The 27,225-nt window shown below is 39.3% G+C and overlaps 1 protein-coding gene across 2 annotated transcripts in view; it reads left to right on the top strand.

The window, feature by feature from the left end:
• The window catches only part of LOC121428753 (potassium channel subfamily T member 2-like), a 104,873-nt gene that overhangs the window by 67,721 nt on the left and 9,927 nt on the right, over positions 1 to 27,225 (top strand). For both annotated transcript variants that reach the window (XM_041625571.1, XM_041625572.1), the window contains exons 13-24: positions 1,385 to 1,448; positions 10,605 to 10,713; positions 11,206 to 11,314; positions 11,666 to 11,815; positions 12,426 to 12,688; positions 13,395 to 13,538; positions 14,062 to 14,365; positions 15,807 to 15,912; positions 17,134 to 17,306; positions 25,019 to 25,090; positions 26,209 to 26,343; positions 27,091 to 27,202. In XM_041625571.1, the coding sequence (XP_041481505.1) occupies positions 1,385 to 1,448; positions 10,605 to 10,713; positions 11,206 to 11,314; positions 11,666 to 11,815; positions 12,426 to 12,688; positions 13,395 to 13,538; positions 14,062 to 14,365; positions 15,807 to 15,912; positions 17,134 to 17,306; positions 25,019 to 25,090; positions 26,209 to 26,343; positions 27,091 to 27,202 (1,741 nt within the window). The remainder of the gene's footprint in view (positions 1 to 1,384; positions 1,449 to 10,604; positions 10,714 to 11,205; positions 11,315 to 11,665; positions 11,816 to 12,425; positions 12,689 to 13,394; positions 13,539 to 14,061; positions 14,366 to 15,806; positions 15,913 to 17,133; positions 17,307 to 25,018; positions 25,091 to 26,208; positions 26,344 to 27,090; positions 27,203 to 27,225) is intronic.

Genomic DNA, 27,225 nt, shown 5'->3' with positions numbered 1-27,225 from the left:
AATTGTAATTTGTAAACAAATTTTCGGCATCACTCCTAGTTGTTTAAGATCGCATGCTCAATCTTTAATTTTTTCTGCAGGAAATTTCCAAAATGTCCTTTGTTAACAACGGAGAACACACCATATTGTGAAGAAATCATTGAATTTATGGATATACATCCATATCTAGATTTTTTTTAACAAACATGCATTTCATATGTTAAATTTGCTAACTTTCCAAAGTTGCGATTGGTCGGATCAATCACAACTCTTTGTAAGACGAGCCCCAGGTGTTTCTCTCTCTTGCACCATTTCCTTCTCTAGTAGAGGATAATTTTTCAGTGTGAAGAATTTTCAATCTCTTGGGTGATATCTTCATACAAGGACAGGGGTGTTATAAGCTACTGAAATCCTTGCATCTGATTGGCTAAGAGCAAATTTGTCAGGGAAACTCACTGGCCAAAAGTTTTATGAAACACTCTTTCGATTTGCCTTAAGAGAGTACTTCAAATATTAAATGTTACCACTAGATACTGATTTTTTGATGAAGGGAACTTTTAGATAGTAGATTTTGTCCACAATGGTTTTGATAATTTATATCAGTAATTTTTCCCTTTGTGAGAAATCAATACTGCAGAAGAGAAAATCTATATGAGATTGGAGCCTGATTAAATCTCCACTTTGGCCAATTCTTAATTCTCACTATCAGTAAATGAGAGATTCAAATTGATTTAACAAAAATAATTTATTCATTAATTTATCTCATCTGGCATCAAATCCTGCCTAGGGATTTGATGTAATGAATTTAGCTTAAGCTTAGAATTACATGTAAATTCTTCTTTGTAGAAATGCATTTTCCTTTATCACAGTGTTTATTCCTGAACTACCGGTTTTTATATATGTGCCCAAGTTTTTTTAAGTTTCTACTTTTGAGAGGAGTTTATGTTGGGCAATAGATCAAAATTGTATAGCATGGAAAGGGATTATTAATAAAATCAATAAATAAATAATTGTATGAAATTATTAATTGATTAATAAGAATAAAAAGAAATTTATTGATAACCACATGATGTTGATGAATGTGTTCTATGATTAAGCATAGTAATTTTTTCTTTAAAAAAGTATGAAATTATGGCACTTGACTGCTGAGTTTTCAGTTGTTTCATTAATGTTTTTTTCTGAGGTTACGTTTTTCAATGGTTTCATGAATTTCCTTTTTTTAGTGTAGGATGGAGTTTGCTATTGTTCATGAATCATTTTTTATAACAGGATTTCATTTTTCATTGTATAATGAATGATTAATTTTTTTTAATGACTGGGTTGATTTTTCTATTATTTCATGAATGTAATTTTTTCTTGTAGGATTGAATTTTTGATGGTGTCTTGAACGTCTTTTTTATTGTAGGATGGATGATGCTGAAGCCTGCTTTATTCTTTCACCAAGAAACTTTATGGACAGGTGTGAAGCAGTAAGTGAAACTCCTTCAATATTTCATCCCACATTGATGTAAATATATTCAGGATGGGGGTGTTTCACAAAAGATTTAAGGCTGACTTAGAGTAGCACCTAAACACCTAGTTGCATGCGGTATAAAAGGCGTTAGACAAGGTTGGTCAGATCATGCTAAGAAGACGCCCACGACTGCATAGTAATCAAGATTGCGTGTTACATATCATACACACATCAACATTTAAGTGCGACTCTAAGTCATAATTCTTAAATCTTTTGGGGGGTGTTTGATGAAAGGATGTTTATTCGTCAAGTCCCATTTTATTGGACGTTTACCATAGTAACATTACTCCTCAGCCAATCAAAGTCCGGAAAAGATGTCAGATCTGACAACGTGTCAGAAAAAAACGTTGATGAAACGATCCCTGGTCTCTCTTTTCTTTGATAATGAATTTTGTGGTCTTAATGAATTCATGACTTCATGCACTGACTTATCCGAACTATGCCACAGACACACTCAGGAAACAGACACCAAACCAACGAATGATACAATTTTACATTTGAATTCATGTCATGTTTGGTGTGGTGTCGGTTTTCTTTGGTATGACTGTAGCATAAGAAATGAATGGCATACAATTCTTGATAAGACATATATAATGCTTCTTTAAAATCGGTGAGGAAAATGTGGGTTGAATGAGAAAGCTCAAGAATTATTGCTGTTAATTCTACTTAAATGCAATGGAAAACTTTGTTAATTTTTATTATTAGATATTTGTTTCTTCAGATCTCTTCTCATTTAACTGATATTAGGGTGAATTGATTTGTAGGTATGCCTACATTTCATTTCATTAGAGATATATTGATCACTTTATACATTGTGTAAAGTCATACACGTTGGGAGTAGTCATACTGCTTGAGGGATTCATATCAAATGGATTCTTGGGTAATTTTAAATTTTACTTAGACTTCTGACATTTTCATATCTGTAGTTTGTCATATGATTTATTTTGCTAAATGAATTGTTTGATGCTCTATTAGATCCACATTGCATGGACTGATTTCTCTTTACCAATTCCTTCTGCATGTTTGCTATAGTTTCAACAGTTTGATTAAATTCTGGTCATGCTCATGCATTGTGCCATTTTTAGCTTGCCAAATCTTATTTGTGTGGATAAATTTCTTGCTGAAGGAAATTACGCCGTGGCTGGGATTCAAACCCACGACCCTCTGTTTCAAAGTCAGAAGACTTATCCACTGGGCCACAATGCTTCACAATTACACAATTTCTTCCAGAATCCGTTGGCACATATTTTTTATTTATACAAACAGACTCTTTGGTGGTCATTTCATTGGATTCTGTACGAACTCATTTTGAAATCGTTACCACAACTGGCATTTATCTTTAAGAAACACAAAAATTGGGCCATCCTTGAAAGCTATAAACTGATTCAGATGTGGACTTGCATTTGAGACAACAAAGCTGTCAGGGGAAAGATAGGGGGACTTATATGCCTTATATGAGGAAGCAGTCTGCAGTCATGCAGAGCTTTGAACTATTGGTTAGATTGGTTCAAACATCAAAACATGGTCATTTAAAACACTGGTTAATTAACAAAAATGTGCATTTACGATTGGCCCCTTTAAAATAATAATAACAACATAATAAATAATATAGGATTTGTTTAGCGCAGGTATCCACCTTGTTTGGTGCTCAAGGCGCTCCTAAAAGAGTTTCTGGAGAAGCATAAACTGGACTCTGTGGCCAAATGGGTTAATAATACCTTGGTCACATTTGATCTACGGCGGCCGTACGGCGAGTCGAAAACAGCCGTTTTATTCAGACCACCTATGTTTAGCTGGTACGAAAATGTTAAAACGGCTGTTTTCGACTCGCCGTACGGCCGCCGTAGAACAAATGTGATCATGGTATAATGCACAGTCGAAATGAGTATTTTAACACCCTCATTCTACCTTCACAAAGAGAACATAAATGCACCCTATATTTGTTAGAACGACAGTCTCACACAACCGATTCCAAATGGATGGATGGATGGTATGTCATTGGTAATAATATAACAGCTTTTGTTGTTCAGTATGGTTACTTTGCCATTATAGTGGAAGGGACAGTATGTGCCGCAGTTTGTTTACAGTGTGGAACACAATGTGAAATCACCTTCACACTGTAAGATTTAAGCATTTCAACAGTGTTCATTGCATCTTTACGTAGTCGACCATGTAAACACGCTGTGTACAGTCACATTGCCAAGGTGTCCACAGTGTGATCATATCTTCCCACTGCTGAATTTGAGCATTTTAACAGTGTGGATAATGTTTTGACTTAGTCCACACTGTGAACACACTATGATCACACTGTGTGATACTGTGTTCTTTCCTGCACTGTTGAGATGTCCACAGTGAAAATATCTTCACACTGCTAAATTTGAGCATTTAACAGTGTGGATAATGTTTTTACTTAAACCACACTGTGAACACACTGTGATCACAGTGTGTGATACTGTTCATTCCAGCAGAGTATGGTTGGTAACTGCTCAGCAGCCGCTCAGAATCGAGGTCTACATGGTAGTTACCATGGAGACATAGTTACAATGATTTAACTTTTGACATGGGAGAGCTTTGAATACAGCATATTGTTTTTCATGGTGACTTTAATATCCAATTAATGCACATTCTGAGTGTGTTATGACGATGCAGCACACTCTAGGGTATTTACAATTATGTGAAAGCAAGAGGCGCTTGCGCCGAGTGCTTTTGCATGAAATCGTGAATGCCCGAGAGTTGCTCGCATCGTCACTAACATCACGAATCTTAAAATGTGCATTAATTGTTTTATAAAACGGGTCGGCAAAATGAATTTTTCATGGAAATCTTGTTCAAATCCCTCCAACTTGTGTACGATCGCACAGACGAAGAGATCACAAGACTGTCAATTATGACATCACAGGCGTATCTACTATGCGCGCCTAAGTAAGCGCATCAAAATCCTAGCCAGCCTCTTTTACTGAACGCGTATCAGTTTTTACGTGCTATTGGAACTAATGCTGCACAAAAATTGCACAGTGCTGCACGAAAAATGCACGACTGGAAGGTTGCGCATAATTAAAGCATGAACACGTGACTTGAATACGCACTCACCATTGGCTACATCCTTGAACCCGTTTTATAATAGTAATTAGTGGTTATAATATCCTAATTTCTGATTGAATTAACTTTTGTTCTGAATATAATTTGTCTGAAGTGATAAACTTATTTTGAGTTTTTCTTTAACCATGAGAAGGCCTATGCTAATCCAGTCAATTTCCTTGATTGAGTAGTAAAATACAGATATATTATCTGAAGTTGTTCTTCTAGCAGGTATGGGAAATGTGTTTCAATTTTTTGCCTCCCCCCACAAAAAATATGTATATATATATAGAGAGAGAGAGAGACAAAATGACAAACCAACTGGTTTTCTTTTGCAAGAAATTGAGTAGATATTACAAAAATAAGTTGAAAAGAAAGAAAAGGTTATCACAAAGTCTATTTTAAGTTTTGATAAATCCTCTCAAAATTCACTATTCCAATGCATTATACTATGTTATATCAATATTTGTTCCCTAAAACAGGTAAGATATAAGTGTGTGTTTCATTTATTGGATACATTTTGCAAATTCACATGAAAATATATATTTTAATCAGGTGCCTAATCAAATAGAGTGCTTTCTTTCATTTTCTTATCAATCTACTTCTCAAGCATTAAATGATCTTCAAATTTCAGAATATCATTTTGTCTGTAACCACTAATTTTGTAAGATAAGTGATCAATGAACAAGTTATGAAGAAAAAAAATATTACATAGAGATGAATTATTATAGATATTTTATTAATCAAAATTTGAATTATCACAAAGAATAATGGCAGGAAAACAATTGATGGTCAATACACTTTTCGTATTGATACTTGATGGCTAGATGAAAACTCAGGTAGGCCTATTATTGACATTGCTAACCCTTTACCAAACCTTTAGACAGGCAATGAATTGGCCATTTAAACTTAAAGAAAGTGACAGGCATTTTCTCTAAAAAAAAATGACAAAGACATCAGGATATAATGACTCCAGTGGGTGGTCCTTCTTTTCTGTAGACATTGGTAGATCATCATGTCCCCTTCGCCTCTTAGATCATATACTGTTAATTATTTTGATGATGATGATGATCAAACAAAGGTTTCTTCTAAATCTGGAAATTACTACATTTAAAATGAATTTGTTTTAGGTCTTTAGGAGGTCTATATTAGCAGATTTCCTTTTCAGAATATCTCTTTCCTGCTTTACCACTCTCAGTCTCCTTTTTCTTATACGTCCATTAAATTTTGTTTATTCCAGCTTAAACATTTTTACCCCCCCCCCCCTTGCGGGGCTTTTGGATCCTCTTAAAACATTTTATGTTATTTTACACAAAGCAGAAATAGATTGTAAGATCTACGTGATCTTTCCTGTTGGTGTTCAGCACTACATCTTGGCCTGTTATGCTTTGTATATGAATAAATTTCTGCAGAGTCTTGAAAGTTTGATTAACACTTTTCATGTTTGATTTGGAATTTATAGAAATTATAAGCGTAATATAACCCAACATGTCATGCCTTAAAAAATTGGTTGTTGGTTTCTTTATTTTTTTTCTTTTTAACTTTCTAACAACATCTAACTCTCTAAGGAGCATTTCTGATTTTGCCACTAGCATTAATGCATTTGAATTAATGCATCTTTCTCTGTATTAAAAATATATATATTTTAGAAATAGATTTAAGGACGAATTACTACAGTTTATGATCTTTTCTGTATAATGATTGATTTTACTTTCCATCCAGTTCTTTAATATTTCATTTCAATCTCCTTGTGTCTATCTTGTCTCTTGTATTTTCCTCTCATCTTACCATAACCTTTAAGCTTTTCCTCCGGGTGTACACTTATAAGAACGATTGCTTCTGAAAAGTAGAAAGCCAAATGTCATCACTTAGGGGCTTACATGAAGAAGGAGGCACATGCCTTGCCAAGGTCTGGCAAAAGTGAAAGGAAACTTGCTCTTTTCAATCCCATCTGTTGTATTTGGCAGTTTCTTTTGTCTTTCTTCCACTCTTTGTTTACTACAAACTGAAACATTTCCATCCATTACATTACATTTTGTGAATGTACTTCTACACAGCCTATTTACTAAAGGCCCATTTGTCAAGCCTAAATATTGACTACGATGAGTTATCAATTGACGACTTGCTTGGTAAATGTATATTAATATGTGTCCTAATTGTAGGTTTGACAATCCATTTTTGGCATTCGTCTATTAGATCTAGACCTAAATTGGTAGGCAAAATTTACACTTCCCCCCCTCTCTCCAAGTATAATCTTTCATTTTTAATCTGCCTTTTCCCTTCATATCTTTCTTTCTGCAATATCCAGACAATCCCCAGTTGCTGATCATCCCCTCCCCATTTGTTCCTCACCATCTTCCGACATATTTAATTTCTCCTTCCGAATAAACTTTAAGCACACGTTCTGCACTCTTCTGCCTCTGCAGGACTTGCTGAAAGGGTTGTGTGGTCCCCCAGGCAAACAAGCCAGCCATACCATGAGAGATAAATGTGTAAGAACAACACTACTGCCTGCATCCCCAACCCACTTTATATCAAAGCATGGCTTATAACCAATTTTGTTTTCTTCCCAATCTTCTGGGGCCCGTTTCATAAAGGACTTGCAACTGGTGTAACTTTGCCATGATGGCAACTACCGTGGAAACAGGGCTCAGCAGCCAATCGAAATCAAGGTTACCATGGTAGTTGCCATAATGGAAAAGTTATAACAGTTGCAAAGTCCTTTATAAAACAGGCCCCTGGAGTCAGTCGGGCTTTTGGACCATGCTGACAACTGTAAAAAAAATCTGACATATTTTTTTTACTTAATGTTCTCAATAATGGAGCAGAAATATTCCTCAACCCTTTCCAGATTCATTGTTTAAAGTTTCTCAACATGCCAAAGTTGCTGATCTGCACTGAATATGGGCAATGGACATGCAGTTCATAGGAGTTTCTTGCATGTTGAGAGTGAAGAAGCATTCTGGTTTGTTCAGAGAATACAATTCCTATACAAGCCCTGTCTGCATCTGTAAACCTATTTACCAAAGCATGGAACTTTCCTTGAATTGGTGGACCCTGTCTTCAAGATTTTTTTTCTGTGTCTGAATTATTGAATCTTCAGAATTCCAATACTTTAAGTAAAACCCTTTCTACCATTCAAACAATTGTTACAATTTCCTCTTTTGTTAAGGATGGTGTCACGTGTATTTAAAAGTTAGAAAATGAACTGCATGAATTAGCGAATCTATCCTGAAGACTAACCCTGTTGAAGAAAGTTATTATCATGCTCTTATGTGGGGCACCACAAGGGTCTAATTTGGGACCATTGTTGTTTTTGTTATCTCAACCTCCTGAAATTATGTTCTTCCTTTAACCTCTCCTACCCATTTTTGCAATATCTTTTACTGGATGAATCGTCAACCATATCTGATTAATGTCTAAGATTATTGTAAACTATTAATGTGGTGTACATTCAGTTTCATCTTTGCTGACTAAGACATGTATACTAAGAGACAGTATTTTAATGTAGCATTCCCTTCCCACAATGTCTTTTATGTATCATGAAATATCAAATTGTAGGAGTATTTCCCTAAAATCCTATTCTCCCTCATTATTCTATTTTACATTTATGTCAGTTTCTTCTGTCTATTACTTTAGAGTATGATGTTGTTTTATAGCCTGTACCACAGTATTCACACTGTGGATTTATTCAAGACCATAGTCTATCCTGTCATCATCGTGGTGGTTATACTATTGAAGGATTATCATCCTAGATTCCATTGTTCTTGTTTCCTCCTTGTTCAATCTCCTACATTGTTCCCCTTACTTCATTTGACTTCAAAATTTAAGATCACCAAGGTGTATATCCAGTCATATCAGACAGATGTGTAGGTTAGGTTTGTTTTTACCACATTATTAACCTCCAATGTGTTTGTACTTTGCAAGAGATCATTCACACTCATCCCCTCCCCCACAAATTACCCTATTATTACTTTTATACTCTGAGTGGGTGTTTAACCAGGGCCACATTACATTCAAGGCTGCAGTCAATTGCAAATTGAAAGAAAACTTTCTGATTGGAAGCATATCTGTATTCATAATATTTATTGGCAAATTCAGTTTGTAATTGATTGCAATCATTTGTGTCACATGGCTACGGTGTGTGTGTCAATCCACATTAAAAAGGAAGGTTGCTGTCCATGTTTGACATTCATTTGTTTCTACTATACTTCTAATTTGTTAGTAAAGATTTGATCACCACTCTTGTGCTGTGTGTATGGCGTGGTGTATGCCAATTGGAGGGGAAATTGATTGCAAGCTTGGGGCATCTGAATGCAGCTCAAATATTTGCATGCATGTCATAAATGCTTGTTTCTGATAGGTTGAAATACAAGTTGCATTTTATTTCAACTTTTTTATTGCTTTATGCAACTTGCCCCATTTGTATCTGCCTTCCACTATTTGATAAAGTGATACAAGGATTTGAAGTTCTGTGGGGTTGACGTTTAAACAGATAAAACAAGGGTACAGAATCAAGCATTTTAAATGAGCTTGAATCATTTGACTTTATTTGGGTAGTGCAAGAAGCTCTTTTGAAATCAATTACAAATTTCTGTATGGAATCAATCATTCTCATTCAGTTGCAAGAAACAACCATGAATCATTTGGAAATTTGCAATTACTTGAAATGATGTGAATGGTTCTAGGAGCTGAAATTTACTTCCAATTGTTTGCAAGTTTTTTGCAATGCCCTGTTTGACTGCAACTGCAAAACAATATATTAGAATTATAATTCAAAACATTAGACAGTCACATATCATTACATCCATATTTCATATCCCATCTTTTGTTAATATTTGTTCATACTTATTTTTATATGAAATAAAAGAAACATCTCATTTTATTAACAGTTATTCCTACTATGTTTGTGCTAAAAATATTCCCAGCACTAGCTGCATATGGAAATTGACAATGTGTTCACAATCAGGAAATAACAGCTGATGTAACCATCAATTCGAATTGGGAACATGATTACGAGAGGTGACATTTTCTTGCAGTCATGTAGATTAGATAAATTATCTTGTAAGATTTTTGGGATTTCCGATAACTCCAATATCAACTTTGGAGAAAAGGGCAATTCAAACTCTTGATATAATTTCAACAATAAATTTGATAAGTCTAATAAGGTAATTTATCTATTTTTTGTATTGAGAAGAGAAAAAAAAACTATCGCTGATTCCCTTTTAGTTGTCAAAACCATTTTAGGAACTGAATATACCAAGTACATTCCCAATGCACCTACTACTGTTTCAACAAACTTATCATGAAAAAAAAACTTGTGATATTCTGATGGAAGGGGGGATGACCAAACAGTGGCATTGTTTTTAGTTCTCAATCGAAGAACTGCGGTAATGTTGGGTTGCATGAGCCTCTTTTCCTGTGTACTTTTTTTTTTCTTTCTACCTTCGGATTTCTCTTTTTGTTTTGTCCATCTCTTTTTTTCCTGCTTGAAAAATAATTTGAGGAAAGTTTTCCCTGCCTTTATCTGTTCCTCTTGCCTACTTGTATACTATGATTTAAAGAGGAGATCATATATTTTCATTTAATATTTCAATAATGCTTTACATCAGTTATATTGTTCTCCTTTTTTGTTTTCTGTTTTATTTAGATATAAAACTAGCCTTTTATTTTGTTTGCATTTTCCCTCTTTAGATTACAAACGGATTATTGCATTTCCTTAAAGTATTACAGCATTTGTTTTCTTTATTTTTGGTCCTTGTTTTCTTTCTCTCTCTCTTTTCCTTTATTTTTTGTGTATCCTTTTTCTGTCTTCCCTCTTTATCTTCTCTATTACTTTCCTTCTCCTACTCAGTTATCTGCCTGATATAAATGTATATTTCTTCTGTTCATATTATTTTGGCTATTTCATTTCACCTCACCCACAATATGTTTTTTTTCCAACCACATTTAGATTCTACATCAGTCATTAATCTGTCTTGCTTTGAACTTCAGATTTATCCTCAAAATTCTTTACTCACGTTTTATTTTCCAGGATCAGCAGACCATATTGAGAACATGGGCTGTCAAGGATTTTGCCCCCAATGTTCCTCTTTACATCCAGATCCTTAAACCTGACAATAGGTTTCATGTTCAGTTTGCAGGTAAGAAAACAATATCAATGTCTTTATCTTGCTACTTAATTACAAGGGAGATTTTTTATGAACTTGTTCATAAGGTTATAAGTAAGTTTTGAATTAACAATTGATCCAGTTATGACAAGCCATTCTTATATTTATTTCATTTTAAACACATTTCTGAAGCTTTTAAGGTGCTTATTACTTGTTTTAACATTAGGTTTAACTGATGACCCAGGTACCCATAAGAAATATAGCTAAATGTGTGGTAATTGGCAAAATTACAAAGTAACATAACATTTTTTTGTGATGATAATACTTTCAACATTGAGGCCTACAACGAAAAGTGCATATAAAAAAAGACGGCAGTTCTATTTATCAGTGGTTGGAAAGCCAGAATTAGCTTTTAAAAGCAAAGTACACATGAAAGTAGTAGCGACATCCTTTGTAAATTAATTTGATGTTTGATAATAGTTTCTCCCTCTCTTTTATTCTCTACATCTATCTTACCCCATTTAGACCATGTTGTGTGTGAGGACCAGTTCAAATATGCCCTCTTAGCCAACAATTGTCTGTGTCCGGGTACATCAACCCTTGTGACCCTTCTTATACACACATCCAGAGGAGTGTAAGTATTCATATTACCAAATAGGCAGGAAATGTATAAACAATAATGGTCCCATTACAGAACCCTGTGGTCTGCCATTTATCTTTAAAAGAAAGCATTGAAATTTGCTGGATCCCACAATAAGACACATATTTATTCACAAAGTTGTTCAGATTTGAAGGTACATGTAGGCAGTTACAATAAAAAAGTTTGATTGGTAGACAATTTACACATAGCTCTGCTTAAGAGAGAGCTCTGTCCCAAAATATTTTTGGACTGGTACCGAGCTCTTTATGAACCAGTCAAGCACCATTATTTTATAAGTTCTTGAGCCTTGTCTTGAACCAGATTATATTCTATTTCATTCAACAGGGAAGGGTGTGATTCACATTCTCAGTGGCAGCGTACATACGGTCGTTGCTCTGGAAACGAGGTCTATCACATAGTACTTGGAAACAGCAAATTTTTCAATGAATACGAGGGCAAAAGCTTCACCTATGCATCCTTTCATGCCCATAAGAAGTAAGTATTATAGGTTTAAGTCCCCAGTTTCTCTTGAAACACAATTTATAAGACCATCAAATTTTAATTGAAATTTTAAAATACAGTGAAATTATTCAATCGAAAATTCAATAAAATCAGTCTGAAATGAAATGCCATTTGAATTAACATAATAGCTTTGAAGGGTCTGAAGTCGTTTTCATTGATCGTGACTGCATTAACGTAAATGCAGTAGACAATAACTTTGTAATGGTGCCAAGGATCTGCTATGCCCTGAAACAAAATACACACAATACATTAATTATATGAACACATGGCCATACTTAGATGTTTATGTCTGGGGGGGTAAGACATGTAAACATTTTCTAAAATAAAATGAAAGCAAGGGAGGGGAATGGCTAAGCATGTCATGGGGGCTCTTTTGTATTTTCAAAAGTGAATTCGAAGTATTTCCTGCATGCCTGTGGTGAATTTTGTCCAAAAAAATTGGTAAAAAATGTTAGTTTTAAAAAAAAACTGGGGGGTGGGCAATTCCCCCCATCTGCTGTGTATGGCCATGATTGAGCATCGCTGTAAGCCTATAGCAAATCACGCACAAGAACTTACAATCTCTGTCTGCTACTCCCCCAAGATATGGAGTCTCATTGGTCGGCATTCAGAAGCAGGAGGAGAACGCCAAGATCCAGCTCAACCCAGGGCCTCGTCACATGATGAGGTCATCGGACACATGTTTCTATATGAATATCTCCCCGGAGGAGAACTCGGCCTTCATCCTGAATCATCCTAACGAAGACAATGAAAGTAAAGAGAGTAAGATGGATAAATCACCAAGCAATTTCCACGACAGCAACGGCACGGGGATCTCGCGGGTAGAGAGTGCCATCGCTAGTGTTGGTAAGATCAGCAATCTGGTTATCATGCATGTTTCTACAGATGCCAAGTTGAAAGACCAATGCTATGCTTCAGATTTTCTGTGAGGTTACGGGTATTGTGTGTATGGGGATAGGATATGATACTTCTTTCATAAAAAGATTTGAGGGGATGAGCAAGTGTCCCTAATGCGGGAGTTTCACACGTAATCTGTGAGACTTAGCATGTCTGGCTTATGAAAGATTTTAACCCAATGTTACAAGAAAATGTGTGTACTACATTTATGTAGAGTAAAATCAATTCATGGCATTACATGTTAAGTTTGCAATGGGTAGTGATTTACAAGGAAGAGGCTGTCATTGCTGAAGTGTTTAAGGCAAAAATATTCCTTTTGTAAACTCACTTGTTAAAAAAAAATTTTAAAAAATAATCTCATTGTAACTATACTTAATTCAACTCATGAGTATTTACTTGTTATATTTGATTTTAATGTAATGTAATTTGATGAAATAGAGGGAAATTATACTCTACATTGAACATTAATGGAAGTTATTGGATGATGTCTATAACTTTATCCAAAATAAATGTAATGCTGAGTTTGGATGACACAAAGTTCAAGATTTCTACAAAAATATGATGGATTACTTTTTCTGTAAAGAGCCCGGCCTTCATTGAGTGTCTTGAAAATCAATGAAAATTTTAAGCCATATGTGAATGATTTCTTGTTTAGGTTCAATGGCTTTGGAATTGCATCATTTTGGGAGCACAAGGTCAAGTAGCAGTGCTAGTGGTGCAGCTACATCACCATCATCAACTTCATCTGCTTCAGAAACTAAAAATAAATTTGAGCCGTCATCAGGGCGGGGATCATCAGGTAAGATGGTCTTTAGAACGAGCCCACTGTTTAAATTAGTTACTCCATGTTAATGTGTGTTAATTAATTAACACAAGCATTTGGCTCATGGGCAATTCAATAAAAGATGTACGTCCGACCCCCTTTGTGTGGGACATTCATGAACCTTTCTGTCTCTGATTTCTTGTTCTTTTGATAGCCTGTAATGTTCTCAAAGGACCGTGAATAGGTCCGTTTATGAAATGAAGTAAGACTTGAGAAAAATGGGGGACGTACAAAAAGGTTGATAATGTTATGGAACTGTCCAGATACTTTGTTAAATGAAAGTTGATCTTTTCTCATAAGCTTTAACTTTTTTAGTTTCACCCCAAACATGCAAAACCACCTTTATGAATTTAGGCCAGTGGGGTATTGATTTAATTACTTTCAAGCATATTTCTTACAGGAAAATCAAATTCCTTTTCCTATATTGTGTGAAAACTGTTTTTGTATCATCACAACTTACATTTGATGATTTTTAACATTTCTGTGCCAAAACTCTCAGGTGGACTGAGAGTTGAAATCCCCCCTCGGAGCTCAATGGACCAAGCCATGGACCGTAACCGCCTGATGCCCCCGGGCGGGGACGACGGGGGCACGTTCACCACGAGGGTGGTGGATGATGAAGAAGCGGGAGGACCTCCCATGCCCAGGGGGAGGGAGGGGCGACGCCCATCCATCATGCCCGTTCTGGAGATGATGTCGTCCGACCCGGAGGACGAACAGCTGAAGGACGACAGGCCACTGCAGGCACAGAAGCAGGTTGCCATAGAAACAGAGGATGTGTCTGTGTGGGATGAAGAAGATCCGTAAGTTTTCAAAGGAAACTGATATTGGTGTAAATAGATATAAATTAATGTACGAAAAAGAAAATATGATATATGTAGATGGGTTTATAGATAAAAGAATGTTAATATAATGCTAAATTGCTGGGTCATTCCTATGGAATTAACTTCCACAACACAGCTAAGTTTGTGAGAGCTCTGCTTTTTAGCTGATTTTGCCAATATTTGAACTTATTTTTAGCCTTTTGTGATCTTGGTCTGTGCAAAATTATAGGAGCTTTTGCAATATCTACTATTTACATTTTTGGTCACTCACACCCGTGACAGCAATACATCAATAAATATATGTCTGTTAGCAACCTAAAATGTTAGTAAAAACCTGGGTATTCATATGAGCTTTCCATAAAAAGTAACTCTCACCACTGTGCCATGGGCTAGTGGGAATGATTATTTTATTTCTAGATTATTTATACTTCAAAAAAAGGCCATTTGTATAATTTGTAATGCCCCTTACAATGCCCTCTCATCACCTCTTTTTATTCAGTTGAACATGTTGAACGTATATGACACAAATGTTTTTAATATTGCCTCATTTATGTTTATGTGTTCCAAAGGATTATTACCACCATATATACTTTCTAAATTTTCTCTCAATAATACTTTTCATGAATATAACACTTGCATTGCCACAAATTTTCATTTACCCAAGATAAGAACAAATGTTGCAAAAAATTCAATTTATTTTAAAGGTCCAATAGTTTGGAATAATATCCCAATGCATATAAGAAATATCCCTTCTTCAAAGAGTTTTAAAAAACATTTCAAATCCCATCTTTTGAGTTTGCATGACTTTGATTGAGTAATTCCTTTTTTTAATAGATACAATTCTAGTTTTTACCCCCCCCCCCCCCATCCATCTGTTTGTTGTTTATTTCTTGCTGTTCTTACTCTGTATATATACAACGCATTGCTTTAACTTTGTATAAGAGGTCGGCGTTTATAAGGCTTTTAGCTCTTTTTGTCGTCCTCAATTCCCATAAAACCTTTTGTTATGTAATTGTATTTTCTTTTGTTCTTATTACCTTTAATTGTTTATAATATTTCTCCTTTGTATGTATTCATGTGTTTATGGTGAATGAAATAAATGAACTTGAATGAAAAAAAAGCATCTACACTTGAGGGATTCATGAGGGGTGTATGACAAGATGTTCTTATTATTGTTTATTTATGGGACAAAGTGCACAAGTATCCAACCCATGATCCCAGCATAGCTTTGAATCTGCTGAAAGGGATTACTCTTCAAGATTCAAGGGATAAACTGAATATTTTTAGTAGAGTTTGTGTCACAGTTGGCTATCCATAGTTAAACCACAAACTTAGACCTGGGTTTGAATTAAACCAAAATTCAGATTTATGGCCAATATATATCTGAGTTTGGTGTTATGTTTAATGTTGGCATTTCTAGGTGGACCAAAGGCACCCCACCTCTTGTTCCTTTCATCGGGTACCAGCCAGGTTGCTGTCATCTTCTCTCCCAGCCAAAGAAACTATGCTGTCTAGAAATTGATCAGGTACTCGGACGAAGGTTCCATGACATTTGCTCTGGCGACAATTGCTCCGCCGTAAATTCCTCTCACTTACGGAATGACTAACTTCAACCCTTGATTTAACACTATACCCTATCCTTGACCTATAAAAACCTATTGCAACCCTCACCCTACATCTTAGAAGAAATGAAACCCAGAGCAATTGTCGCAGGAGCAAATGTTGTTTCTCCCTCAGAATGATCCTTCCTTGAAGGCCACTGCATATCTCAAAACTGGAAGAAAAGGCATTTTGAGGAGTTTTCTATGAAAATATGAAGAAGTAATTCATCTTATTTAAAGCTCAAATGAACTGTAAGAATAGCAGAGCTGCCAAGTAGCACTGATTTTCTGTATTTAGTACTGAAAACAGAGAAGAATACTGATGGTTTCATTCAAAATACTTATATTTCTTAAGTTTCAGTTTATGTGTTGTCCTATGGTATTCCTGTGAAAATACTAATTTCCTCACCAAAATACTGATTTTCAGCCTTGAAAATACTGAAATATTCTTGTTCAGGTTGGCACACTAATATTTAATGTGTTTATCATTTTAAGCCTTTAAACTCCAAATTAGTTTCAAACCATAGTGATCGTCCGATTGCCATGATGGCATTACAATTAGATACCAGATTTAATTTCTGTTTTACTGAGGACGGCAACATAGTCATCATGGATTTGATTTCAAGTATTCACCTGATTATTTAGAATGTTGCACAGTAAGATGTGTCTCCATGTTCACATCAAACTTGATGATGTTTTATTTCAAAATCTGGTTGTAAACAAATCGTGGGGTGTGCGGTGGCCTTAAAGTCTTTTAAATCTTTAAACTCGTGTTAGGCTTTACAAAATGTTGCCTTGATACCAGTAAGCAGTGGATTGATTCAACAAATCCTACTAATGTAACAGCCTGATATCATGGGCAGTTACTGTATTTATAGTATACTGTATTCATATCTACTCCTGATGTGCATATGTTAGCGGATTTTGACAAAGTTTATTGATCATACATAAAGCATGCATGCAGTGCACATAATCCATTTTCATATTAGAAGATGACAAAAAATTTAATCCCGGGGGGGGGGGATCACAAGGTAACTCCAAACTGGTCTGTTGAGCCCAGATCTACATAAAACTGCATAAAATCTTTGAAAAAAGGCTAGAGATTTTAATTTGTATACTAGTAAATCCTTTACATTTTGTTTTCAGCCTTGTGATCATTCCAGTTGGAGGCATGCTGCAGAGTATAACTGGCCAAACAACTGCATCATCCTCGCCGTGGAGTACGCTGCCTTGGGAATGGTTGACTTTATCGTACCCTTGAGGGCGCACTGGAGACCAAAACACACCCTCAAACCTATCGTTATTCTAGTTGAGAAGAGGTAGGTATTTATCCACCTTGTGCTGCACTCAACCCAGGTGAATTACATTGGTACATGTACCTGGCGGAATATTGATGGATTAATTGAGGTCATTTATACTGATAAAGCATAAACAGCACAAAATAAATACATTCAAGCAATAAGATGAAAAGCACTTGGAGTATAATGGCATAACAAAATGAATAAATTGATGTGAAAATTGGTCAATAAGCTGTAGAGAGCTTGAATATTGAATGTTAACTTGCCAGTGTAACAGAGTTCAGAGCTTTTGAGCTACTCGTAATCAAAACCAATGATTTCACTGGAACTGTCAGCACTAACAATTTTCATAAAACGCCCTCGCCCTCCTCCCCCCCCCCCCCCCACCTTACTGGTAATAATGATAATCATGTATAGCACCTTGCATTGTTATTACCTGTAAAGTTGATTTTTTTTAGTAACAGAAGTTATAAATAAAGTTGTAATCTCAAATACAGCTGTACACAAATAATAAATGTTAGCCATACAAGAAGAGTGTATATTTCTCTTAGATGCTATCAGCCATTGTTTATTGCATTTCACGGAATATGAAAATACTTACCTGATTTTCTTATTTACGAGATAACTCATACATCTACTTGATTTGCTAGTTCAGCCCTCTGGACTGCCATACCCGAATAGAACTCCCAAGGATTTAAAAAGCGCGAGCGCGCCCTCTCCCGTTCAGGCTTACTACCCATGATCACCGCGCAATTAGCGTCCATCTTCCTCACCTTTCGCAAGCCCATACGTTGAAACATGTTGCTACGCAAGGTGGAGGGTCGGTGGGAGGGTATCAAGTAGATGTATGAGTTATCTCGTAAATAAGAAAATCAGGTAAGTATTTTCATAATTTACTTCAATAACTCCATACATCTACTTGATTTGCTAGACCAGCACGGACTCAAACCGTAGGGAGGCATGTTTTCAATTGTAAGCCTAAGAAAATTTAAAAGAAAAAACAAAAACAACGAAATTTAGGGAGAGGGGGAAAAAGCCGCAGCTGCTTTAAGCGCCGAAGCAGCAAATCTCGCCTCGCTGGACGGAATGTCCTTCAAGTAGAAAGAAGTGAAGGAGTTAGTTGAGCGCCAAAAGGCGGCCCTCAAAAATGTCCTCGAGAGGAATGCCCTGTATACTCAGGAATACTAAGTATCATGGGCCCTCGGCCTAGTGTCAGGAGAACAACATCACCTGCTGACTAGAGCGTAAGAATCGAAATTTGTTGAAAATTTCAACAAGAATCGTGATCGGAAAACTGAAGCTTTTAAGGCTCAGTAAGTGATCAATCGACCAATCTGAGAAGGCGAGATATCTCAGAACCCCTACCGAAATTTAAGCGTGCCGCTTGCTAGTAACTAGCATGCGACTAGCAGGGCACTCGCTTAATAAGCGAGTGCATGCTAGCGAACAGTCCCTGCTCGCTAAAAGATCGCTTAACTATTACTCTGCACGCATATCACACGCTTATTAAGCTAACCGCATGCTAGTTACTAGCATGCCGCAAGCTTGCGCAAGCTAGTCGCACGCTTCCCGCAAGCTTGGAAATTTCTGTAGGGGAAGCCTCCGCGTGGGAGAAAGCGCCCAGAATTCGATATCTGTCTCAAATGCGTGAGGGCAGAAATCTGCAGAATTCTGATAGAGAGCTGTGGTAAAAAGTTACTAGCGGTCCGAAGGGGACCAGGAACGACGGAGAGTAGGGATTTAGGAAGAAACCACTCGTAAGGCAGACAAGGGTCGAGAAAGCGACTGAGTGCCATCCTGTTAATAAGGAATGCCGCGGACATGTTGCCTATGTAGAATAGAGCAGTCTGGTCAAAACAGCTCAACCGGGCGTGTCAGGGATACAGCGCGGTACACATCACGACAAAAGTGTGTTAGACCGAGTGATCGAGAGAGAACTCAGGATCCCCTTTCTCCCATACTGATTGAAGCACCCATCTGAGGGTGCAGTGCCCGCGGTGGAAGAGGTGGCTTGGCTCAAGCCACCATCGCCGAGAGAGCCCGTGAGGCTAGGCTGCGATGGCTGTCCGCTGGGCGGGGGAATCCCTAGCAGCAGCAAGTGTACGCCAGAGGGAGCTGGCGAAAAAAAATCTGTCACGATATTACGTGTAAACGACCATCAAGAGATGCTCTAAACGAACAGACATCGCCAGATATGATACCTCAACCGTTACATTCCCAACGGAATCGAATGAGGTAGCAACGGCCCTGTCCTATCAAGTTAGGGACGGAAACTGGCTAAGAGTGTCCAAGTCCTCGCTTGAAGAAACAAGCGAAGGAGACTTGAGGAAGTAATCACAAAATTTCCATCAGTCTGCGGTGAGAACCAGTTGTTTATGAAAACAGTCACAAGGCCTGTTTCTCAGGTGATCGTAAGAGCGAGCACCGCCGGTTGCGGCAGCGTGGAACAGTCCGATATCGGTAAGATAAGGAGCTCCAAAAAGCTGCGGGGGGGCGGCAAAAATGACGCCCTAAGCAGCGGGGGATGAGAATCTAAATTTCTAAAAGAAGAACTCCAGTGAAGTAAATCACTTACATGGAGAGGCTCATCCACAGTCGGCCCGAGAGAAGGCGGGTCGTAGTGATCGTGGTTAGGAAGGCATAAGCATACATCCATCCACTGTTACATCATCCTCGGTCGTGCGGTGACCCTGGCCACATGCCTTGCATGGAAGGAGGATGAAAGCAGCATGCGGGGCGACTCGAGTGTGCCGTGAAAAAATTTCTAAGAAAGAAGCCGATTCGACTAACGGGCACGGTAAAGACATCCACCGTAGACCACTCCGCACAAGGAGGGAGCGGCGGAGACGCCCGCAAGATTGACCCACATAGAGGGCAGTCTATAAGATAGACAGTTAGAGCTCGACCGATGGTCTGGCGGTGTACAGTTTGGTGTGAACTCGCCGACCCGGTACGGTGGGTGTGCCCAGAAAGTAGGCATAGAATGCCGACAGAGAATCCTGGGGCTTTAAACAAGTTTGAACGCGCGTACATAGCCAACAATCTCATGAGATGTACGGCGGTTACTTTCCTCCGAGATGATGTTTACCCAACCGGGAAAGACTCGGGGAACAGCTGTGAATGTCAACAGGAGGGATATCTAGCATATGAAAAGCTGATTCCTTCCACGTATTCGGTGCGGGTGCTGCCGGCGGTGTCCGGGGGGACGACCGGTGATGGCAGCTCGGGCAGGGTTCGTACGAGCCGCCCGAATACGAGACAAATAGGTTAACATAACCATAATGCACCGGGTGGTGAAGGCATAGCGATTATTAAGCACGGGAGAACTTTTAATCGCCATGACATTCAGATCCGATATACATACTCATAAGCTCGGAGAGCTATGAGATAGTGAGACATACCGCTGAGCGGTGATGGTGCTCATATCAGAGTCGCCCTCTCTTCAGCGGCGATCGCTGGAGAACGGGTGTCTGTACTAGCCCTGACTCTGGCGTTGCAAGGGTAGGAGCTAAGTAAGACAGGGCACCCTTACTTTCGAATAGAAAGTGAGGTTCAGGCCAGAAAAGCGACGGTCCCGTCGCCTGGGCGGACGGTCCGCGGACATGATAGGTTGTCCTCTCAAAGCAGCCAAACATTCTCACGAGAGAAGTGCGGCATGCGGTATGTAAGAGATTCATACCTCCAATCTACGGGCCCGCTTAGGGGGAAGAATGGAGAGAGTTACCGCTGAAGGAGTCGTCGCCGTATGTGAGCTTGACGTAGAGGGCGAATTCGGGAGTACCTGCATAATAATCGCCCCCCCCTGCCTCTGCCTTCTCGCTAGCCTCGAGAGGCTTGAAAATTTCGAGACGGCGGCGCCGGAGCCTGGCGCTTCCGGGCAGCAGCAGAGCGGGGGTGGGTTTACACCCACGGAGCTGGCGGCTTCCTCGTCGTAGGAGCCGCCTCGTCTAGAGCGACCCCGTCACTCTCCGAGACCCCCAATTCGGCCGATTGAGCTCGGAGCGCCTGAAGAGGCGGGGCGAGAAAATATGGACTCCCTTGCTTCATCAATACCCCCGCTCGGAGGGTAGATGTGAGGTAGATACTTGTCAAGCAGCGCCTGAGCGCTTACTGAAAAGTCGACCGCGGGATAGGGGTTGTCCTCGTAAAGGGAGTCTCGCTCTATGGACTGAACCGGGGGGTTGTCCAGTAAGCGCCGGGGTGGCCCCGCGTGTCGGCTGGGACACGTGCTCTGAGATCGACGAAAATGCTGGAAAGCACACGCGATCTTGGGGCACCCGGTTAGTCGGTGCACTGGCTGGCGATTCAACAGAATCGCTCGAGGATTTCCCGGGTGTCTGGTGGTTATTGCCCACTTGTCTCGCTTGATGCTCAGGGGCATCAGCGGGGTGAGTAGACGTCGAGGGTGGGGTGAACCCGCACTACTCGAAAGCAGAATGTAGCAGCATGAATAGCTGTGACATCTGACCACCGACACAAGGGTCTGAAGGAGGGACGCCCATGGCAACAGGGCTGGCCGACCTCACCTTCGACCTCTTCTTCTTCGCGGCCTCCGCCGGTGTGGCTGGGGCAGAAGAAGGCACAAGAGGCACGGGTGATTTCTTACGATTTGCCGTCCCTGGCAGGGCGGCCGTCAACAACGAAACTTCACCCGAATCTGACGGGGTCAGATTGTGGTCACAGTCTGATGTGTGACGCCTCTCGCGGTAGCAGAATGTAGCAGCATGAATAGCTGTAACATCTGACCACCGACACAAGGGTCTGAAGGAGGAACGCCCATGGCAGCAGGGCTGGCCAACCTCTCCTTCGACCTCTTCTTCTTCTTCTCTTTCTGCGGGCTCCGCCGGCGTGGCCGGGGCAGAAGAAGGCATGAGAGGCACGGGTGATTTCTTACGATTTGCCGCCCCTGGCAGGGCGGCCGCCGACAATGAAACTTCACCCGAATCTGACGGGGTCAGATTGTGGTCACAGCCCGATGTGTGACGCCTCTCGCGGTAGCAGAATATAGCAGCATAACATGTATGACTGTAACATCTGGCCACCGATAAGAGGGTCTGAAGGAGGAATGCCCATGGCAACAGGGCTGGCCGACCTCTCCTTCGACCTCTTCTTCTTCTTCTTATTTTGCGGGCTCCGCCGGCGTGGCCGGAGCAGAAGAAGGCACAAGAGGCACGGGTGATCTCTTACGATTTGCCGCCCCTGGCAGGGCGGCCGCCAACAACGAAACTTCACCCGAATCTGACGGGGTCAGATTGTGGTCACGATCAGATTGTGGTTACAGTCTGTGTGACGCCTCTCGCGGTCAGGGGCTGGGCGATCTCTCCCGATGCTGTCAACGGAGGACGACTTATACGGCAGAGATCCTGACCTGTGCCGGGGGGAGAGAACCGCACTCTCCCTCCGGACTTCTGGTGACCCGGTAGCCGGTGGGTCGCATAGCCCTATGGGTGCTGCGGCGGCAGGACCTAGTTTAGGCTTGGAAGCCTTGGCTACCACTTTTTCCTTTGTCCGAGACCGTGGCACCACAGTCTCGGCCTTCCTTCTCTTAGCATCCGACCGCAAATTCGGAATGCTGATCGACGCACCCTCATACTCACCGCCGCTGGGCGCTCACCGCGGCGTCCCTCCTGCTCGCCTGGAGGCGGCCGACTTCTGTAACTTGCAATCGGGACGGTCCCCGTGGAGGGCACCAGGTCCTCTGGGGCTGTGTTAGTCCCATTCAAAGATACCTCTCTCTACCCTGAAAAAGGAAAAACAAGAATTTTTCTTTTTCTTTTTTTACAAAGATCTCGCTTAGATTAAGTGGAGACCGGAGTGGTCTTTCCCTCCTCCTAAAAGAAGTTTGTTTGAGCAAACAGAACAAAACAAGAGGGGAGGGGTAGGGAGGAAGAAGAACCTAAGAATAGTTTAGGTATCTGCCTGTAAGAAAATAAAAAGGAGGTCGGAGACTTTGAAAAAAGAAACTCCTACAAGGTTCCCCTACTATATTCTCTTTTTTTTTTTTTTTTTTTTGCCCGAAGGAAAAATTCGAAACAAAAATTCAAAAATGAATGCAAGTTCAGAAGAGAACGAAGTTTCCACCTGCGAAGAAACACAAAAACAAGCATTTCAGAGCAGGAAGAAAAGGGATTGAGAGACAAATAATTCCAGATAAGAGAAATTTTACGATAATTTCCAAGAGGAAAAAAAAAAGTAACCTCCTGTGGAAAGGTAAAGAAATTCAGAACAGGAGGAAGGAGGAACGTCTCTAGTAACGATTCCAAGAGGAAGAACGACACAGTAAATCCTCAAAGGGAATCGTAGAGCCCGCCTGTCGAAATAAAAAAATATATAAGACTAGGAGGGAAGAGGGAATTGAACGAAGAAAACAATTCCGGGACAGGTCAAAAAAATTTCTAACAGGAAGGAGACCCCACCTGTAAAGAACAAAATTTTTTTTTTTTTTTGGGGGGGGGGATTGAATAACCAAACAATCATCAGGTATAATTGCGTAAGCCGAATTAAACAATCCCCGAAGCGTCTGTGAATAAAATATTAATCAAGAATTTTATTCAGAACAGAAAGGAAAAGGAATTGAGCTTTAGGATCCGCCTGTGAATAAAATATCAATCAAGAAATTTATTCAGAACAGAAGGAAAAGGAATTGAGCTTTAAGATCCGCCTGTGAATAAAATATCAATCAAGAAATTTATTCAGAACAGAAGGAAAAAGGAATTGAGCTTTAAGATCCGCCTGTGAATAAAATATCAATTAAGAAATTTATTCAGAACAGAAAGGAAAGAGAATTGAAGAATTAATCAATCAATAATCAAACGAAAATCTTAATAAATCAATTCCAGAAAGCAAGGAAGGAACAGAGTTGAAGATCCCAACCTGCAAAAAGAAATAACAATAACACCCTCGACAACAAAGTGTAGAGGCTGTCTAGAAATTTAATTCAAAAACGGCACCAAAAGCCACCACGCTTTGAACGTGAAGAACAATAACCATGACAGGTGGTGAAGGCTTGCTGCCACGTAGGCAGGCCAAGCCCGGTGCCTCGCGAACGCGCTAGCGATGCGGCGCGACGAGAACTCAAACGTTAGAAAAACAATTTAAGTGTCACCAAAAACACGTCTAAAAAGTCACGCCAAGTGTAAATTCTGAACACAATCTTACACACAAATGGAAAGATTGAAATTAAAAGGGAGAATGCACCACAGATAAGCGAAAATAATATACCAAAGCTCAAAAAGATTTGAGCTCTTAGGAGACTTATCTGAGCACGTCTTGACAGGTGGCTTGCCGAAAGCAAAAGAGGAAGATGGACGCTAATTGCGCGGTGATCATGGGTAGTAAGCCTGAACGGGAGAGGGCGCGCTCGCGCTTTTTAAATCCTTGGGAGTTCTATTCGGGTATGGCAGTCCAGAGGGCTGAACTAGCAAATCAAGTAGATGTATGGAGTTATTGAAGTAAATTGATATGTTTTTTAATCTGAAATGTAGAAAACTTTGCTATTTATTTCATTTCCAGGCAAAAGACAAGAATATGTACAAGAGGAAGAAATTACCACTGACTAGTGCCTGAGGATGACCAAATGAAAAACTAGTTTCTGTTATAAAGCTATCTTCGCTAGTCGGGGTAAAATTGATATAAGTTTCCTGTTCCCTCCTGTTAAGATTTAATAAATGCAGATATCGGTGCTTTATACATTTGTCAGTTTTTAACCTCAATATCTTTATATTTCCTTACAGACCCGATACATGTTTTCTAGAGTGTATAGCAGCATTTCCTATGGTTTACTACATGATTGGTACTATAGAAAGGTAAGATAAATTCAGTTGTAGTACCATAGCCTAGTGGTCAAAAGCCTGGCACACACTTTGCAGTTTGTTGTGATCCAATTTTCAAAGGAACTATGATAACATTTTATTTAAACATTCCCACCAATAAAATCTAATAACGATCGAAATAAGAATAGTGGTAGGAAAACAGTAATAAAAAATCAGTTTAGTTCAAGCCACTCTGTTGGAATAAAAAGCAAATTCAAATCCAAATTACGATGACGTCATCATCGGCTGCAACTTGAAGCTGATTTGGACTTTACTCAGACAACACGACTTGCCACAAAGCAAAGTTATGATTTCATTATTCCTAATATTATAACGAACTTGATTAAAGCAGTTTTTCATCTTGGAACTTTCATATTTGATGCAAAGTGCAATTTTTTTTGTTAAATCGTATCGGATCGCATAGTGTGCGCTGGGTTTTAGGCAGCTGATTAGACACATGAAAGCAAGGGGTCTGAATCCTGGCCACCTTGAAAAACTCAGTTTTGAAAGGGTCGGGGTGTGTAGCCCCAAGATCTGAAACCTTACTCTTCAGGACTGACAGAAGTTGCTTTGAAAAGAGAAGCTTGGGCTTAGAAGAACCAGATGGCCCTGTGCAAAGGGAAGTGCTTGGGAGCTGGAATTTAACATGAAATTGAGGTGTAGAGAACTGATGCCTGCATGAAATGAGGGGCTTGGGAATCGTATGAAATGAAGTCGGGGGCAGACCATAGTAACCTGAGGGGTCCAATATGCACTATGTTCAGTACTGCCATTACACGTGAGTTGTGGTTTAACTATGGATATAAATTTCTAACAGTAAAGGTTCATACTTCAGCTCATTTGGCTCTCAAAACATTCATAATTGTCTCGGAAGTATAAATAGATGTTTGTCCTCACCATCAATGAATCAGGAAAGAGCACAGTAAACATAAGAAACATACAACTTAATAAAAATTTTGATACTTTTGGCTTCCCATACTTAAACCACAACTTTAAACCCGAGTTAAAGTTAAACCCGACTTCAGAATATGGGCCAGTGAATTTAATCCCCTGGATTACTGGTAATTTTTCACTGGTGCATGATTTCCATTTATCTCTCCCTCTTCATTTAGCCTTGATGACATCTTGCGGGCTGGTATCCTGCAGTCAGACACCGTGGTCGTCGTTGACAAGGAATCCTCTAAACTCGCTGAGGAGGACTACATGGCCGATGCAAACCAGATTGTAGCTGCTCAGTACCTTTTCAAGTAAGTCTGTCATCCATTGACACGACATTTGCTCTGGCGATTATTGCTCTGGGCTTTATTATGTCTTAAGATATAGGGTTATGGATAGGGTTTTATTTCAATATAGGGTAAGGTTTAGGATAGGGTACAGAGTTGAATCCAGGGTTGAAGTTGGTCATTCCATGAATGTGTAGACTTTGCAGTGGAGCAATTATCACCAGAGCAAATGTCTTGGAACCCTTTCATCCAAACCAGTGGGGTTTTTCACAAAGAGTTACGTGCGAGTGTGACTTCATGTCATGCTTTAACGCCGACGTGCATGTGATATTTAGTTCGCAATCTTATTATAGATGAACACGTAGTAGCTTATATTGTATGTCCTCTAAGGTCTTGTTATTCTTTCCATGCAGGACAAATCACATTGTAAGTCTTACACCACGTCAGTAAGAAAGCATATTGTTGAAACAATATTTTAAGGAAGGATACTCCACAAATCTTCCCTGTTTCTACAGAACTTATGATTAACTTGTTTTTCTTTTTTAATGTATTCTGGTCATTTTATTCATATTTTGTTTCGTTTAAGTTGACTACTACCCAACTGTGCACTCTTGAGTGTCATTATTGGCGGATGTGTGTAGTTGAACAGTTAATGATTACTACTTTGGTACCTAAGGCAGTAATTACTCCTTTTATTCTGCTTAGCTGTTTAATGGTCTATTCACTGATGATTTATCCTGGTCTTCATGTATTTATTTTTGTTTTGTATAGATTGTTTCCACATATCAGCATCATCACCGAATTAACTCATCCGTCCAATATGAGATTCATGCAGTTCAGAGCTAAGGATTACTACGCACTAAGAATGGCCGAGAAACAGAAGGTAAGTCAGTGTAGGTTGCTCAG

This window comes from Lytechinus variegatus, chromosome 15 (genome assembly GCF_018143015.1).
Source record: "Lytechinus variegatus isolate NC3 chromosome 15, Lvar_3.0, whole genome shotgun sequence".
NCBI lineage: Eukaryota > Metazoa > Echinodermata > Echinoidea > Temnopleuroida > Toxopneustidae > Lytechinus > Lytechinus variegatus.
This window is presented reverse-complemented; position numbering and strand designations above follow the sequence as displayed.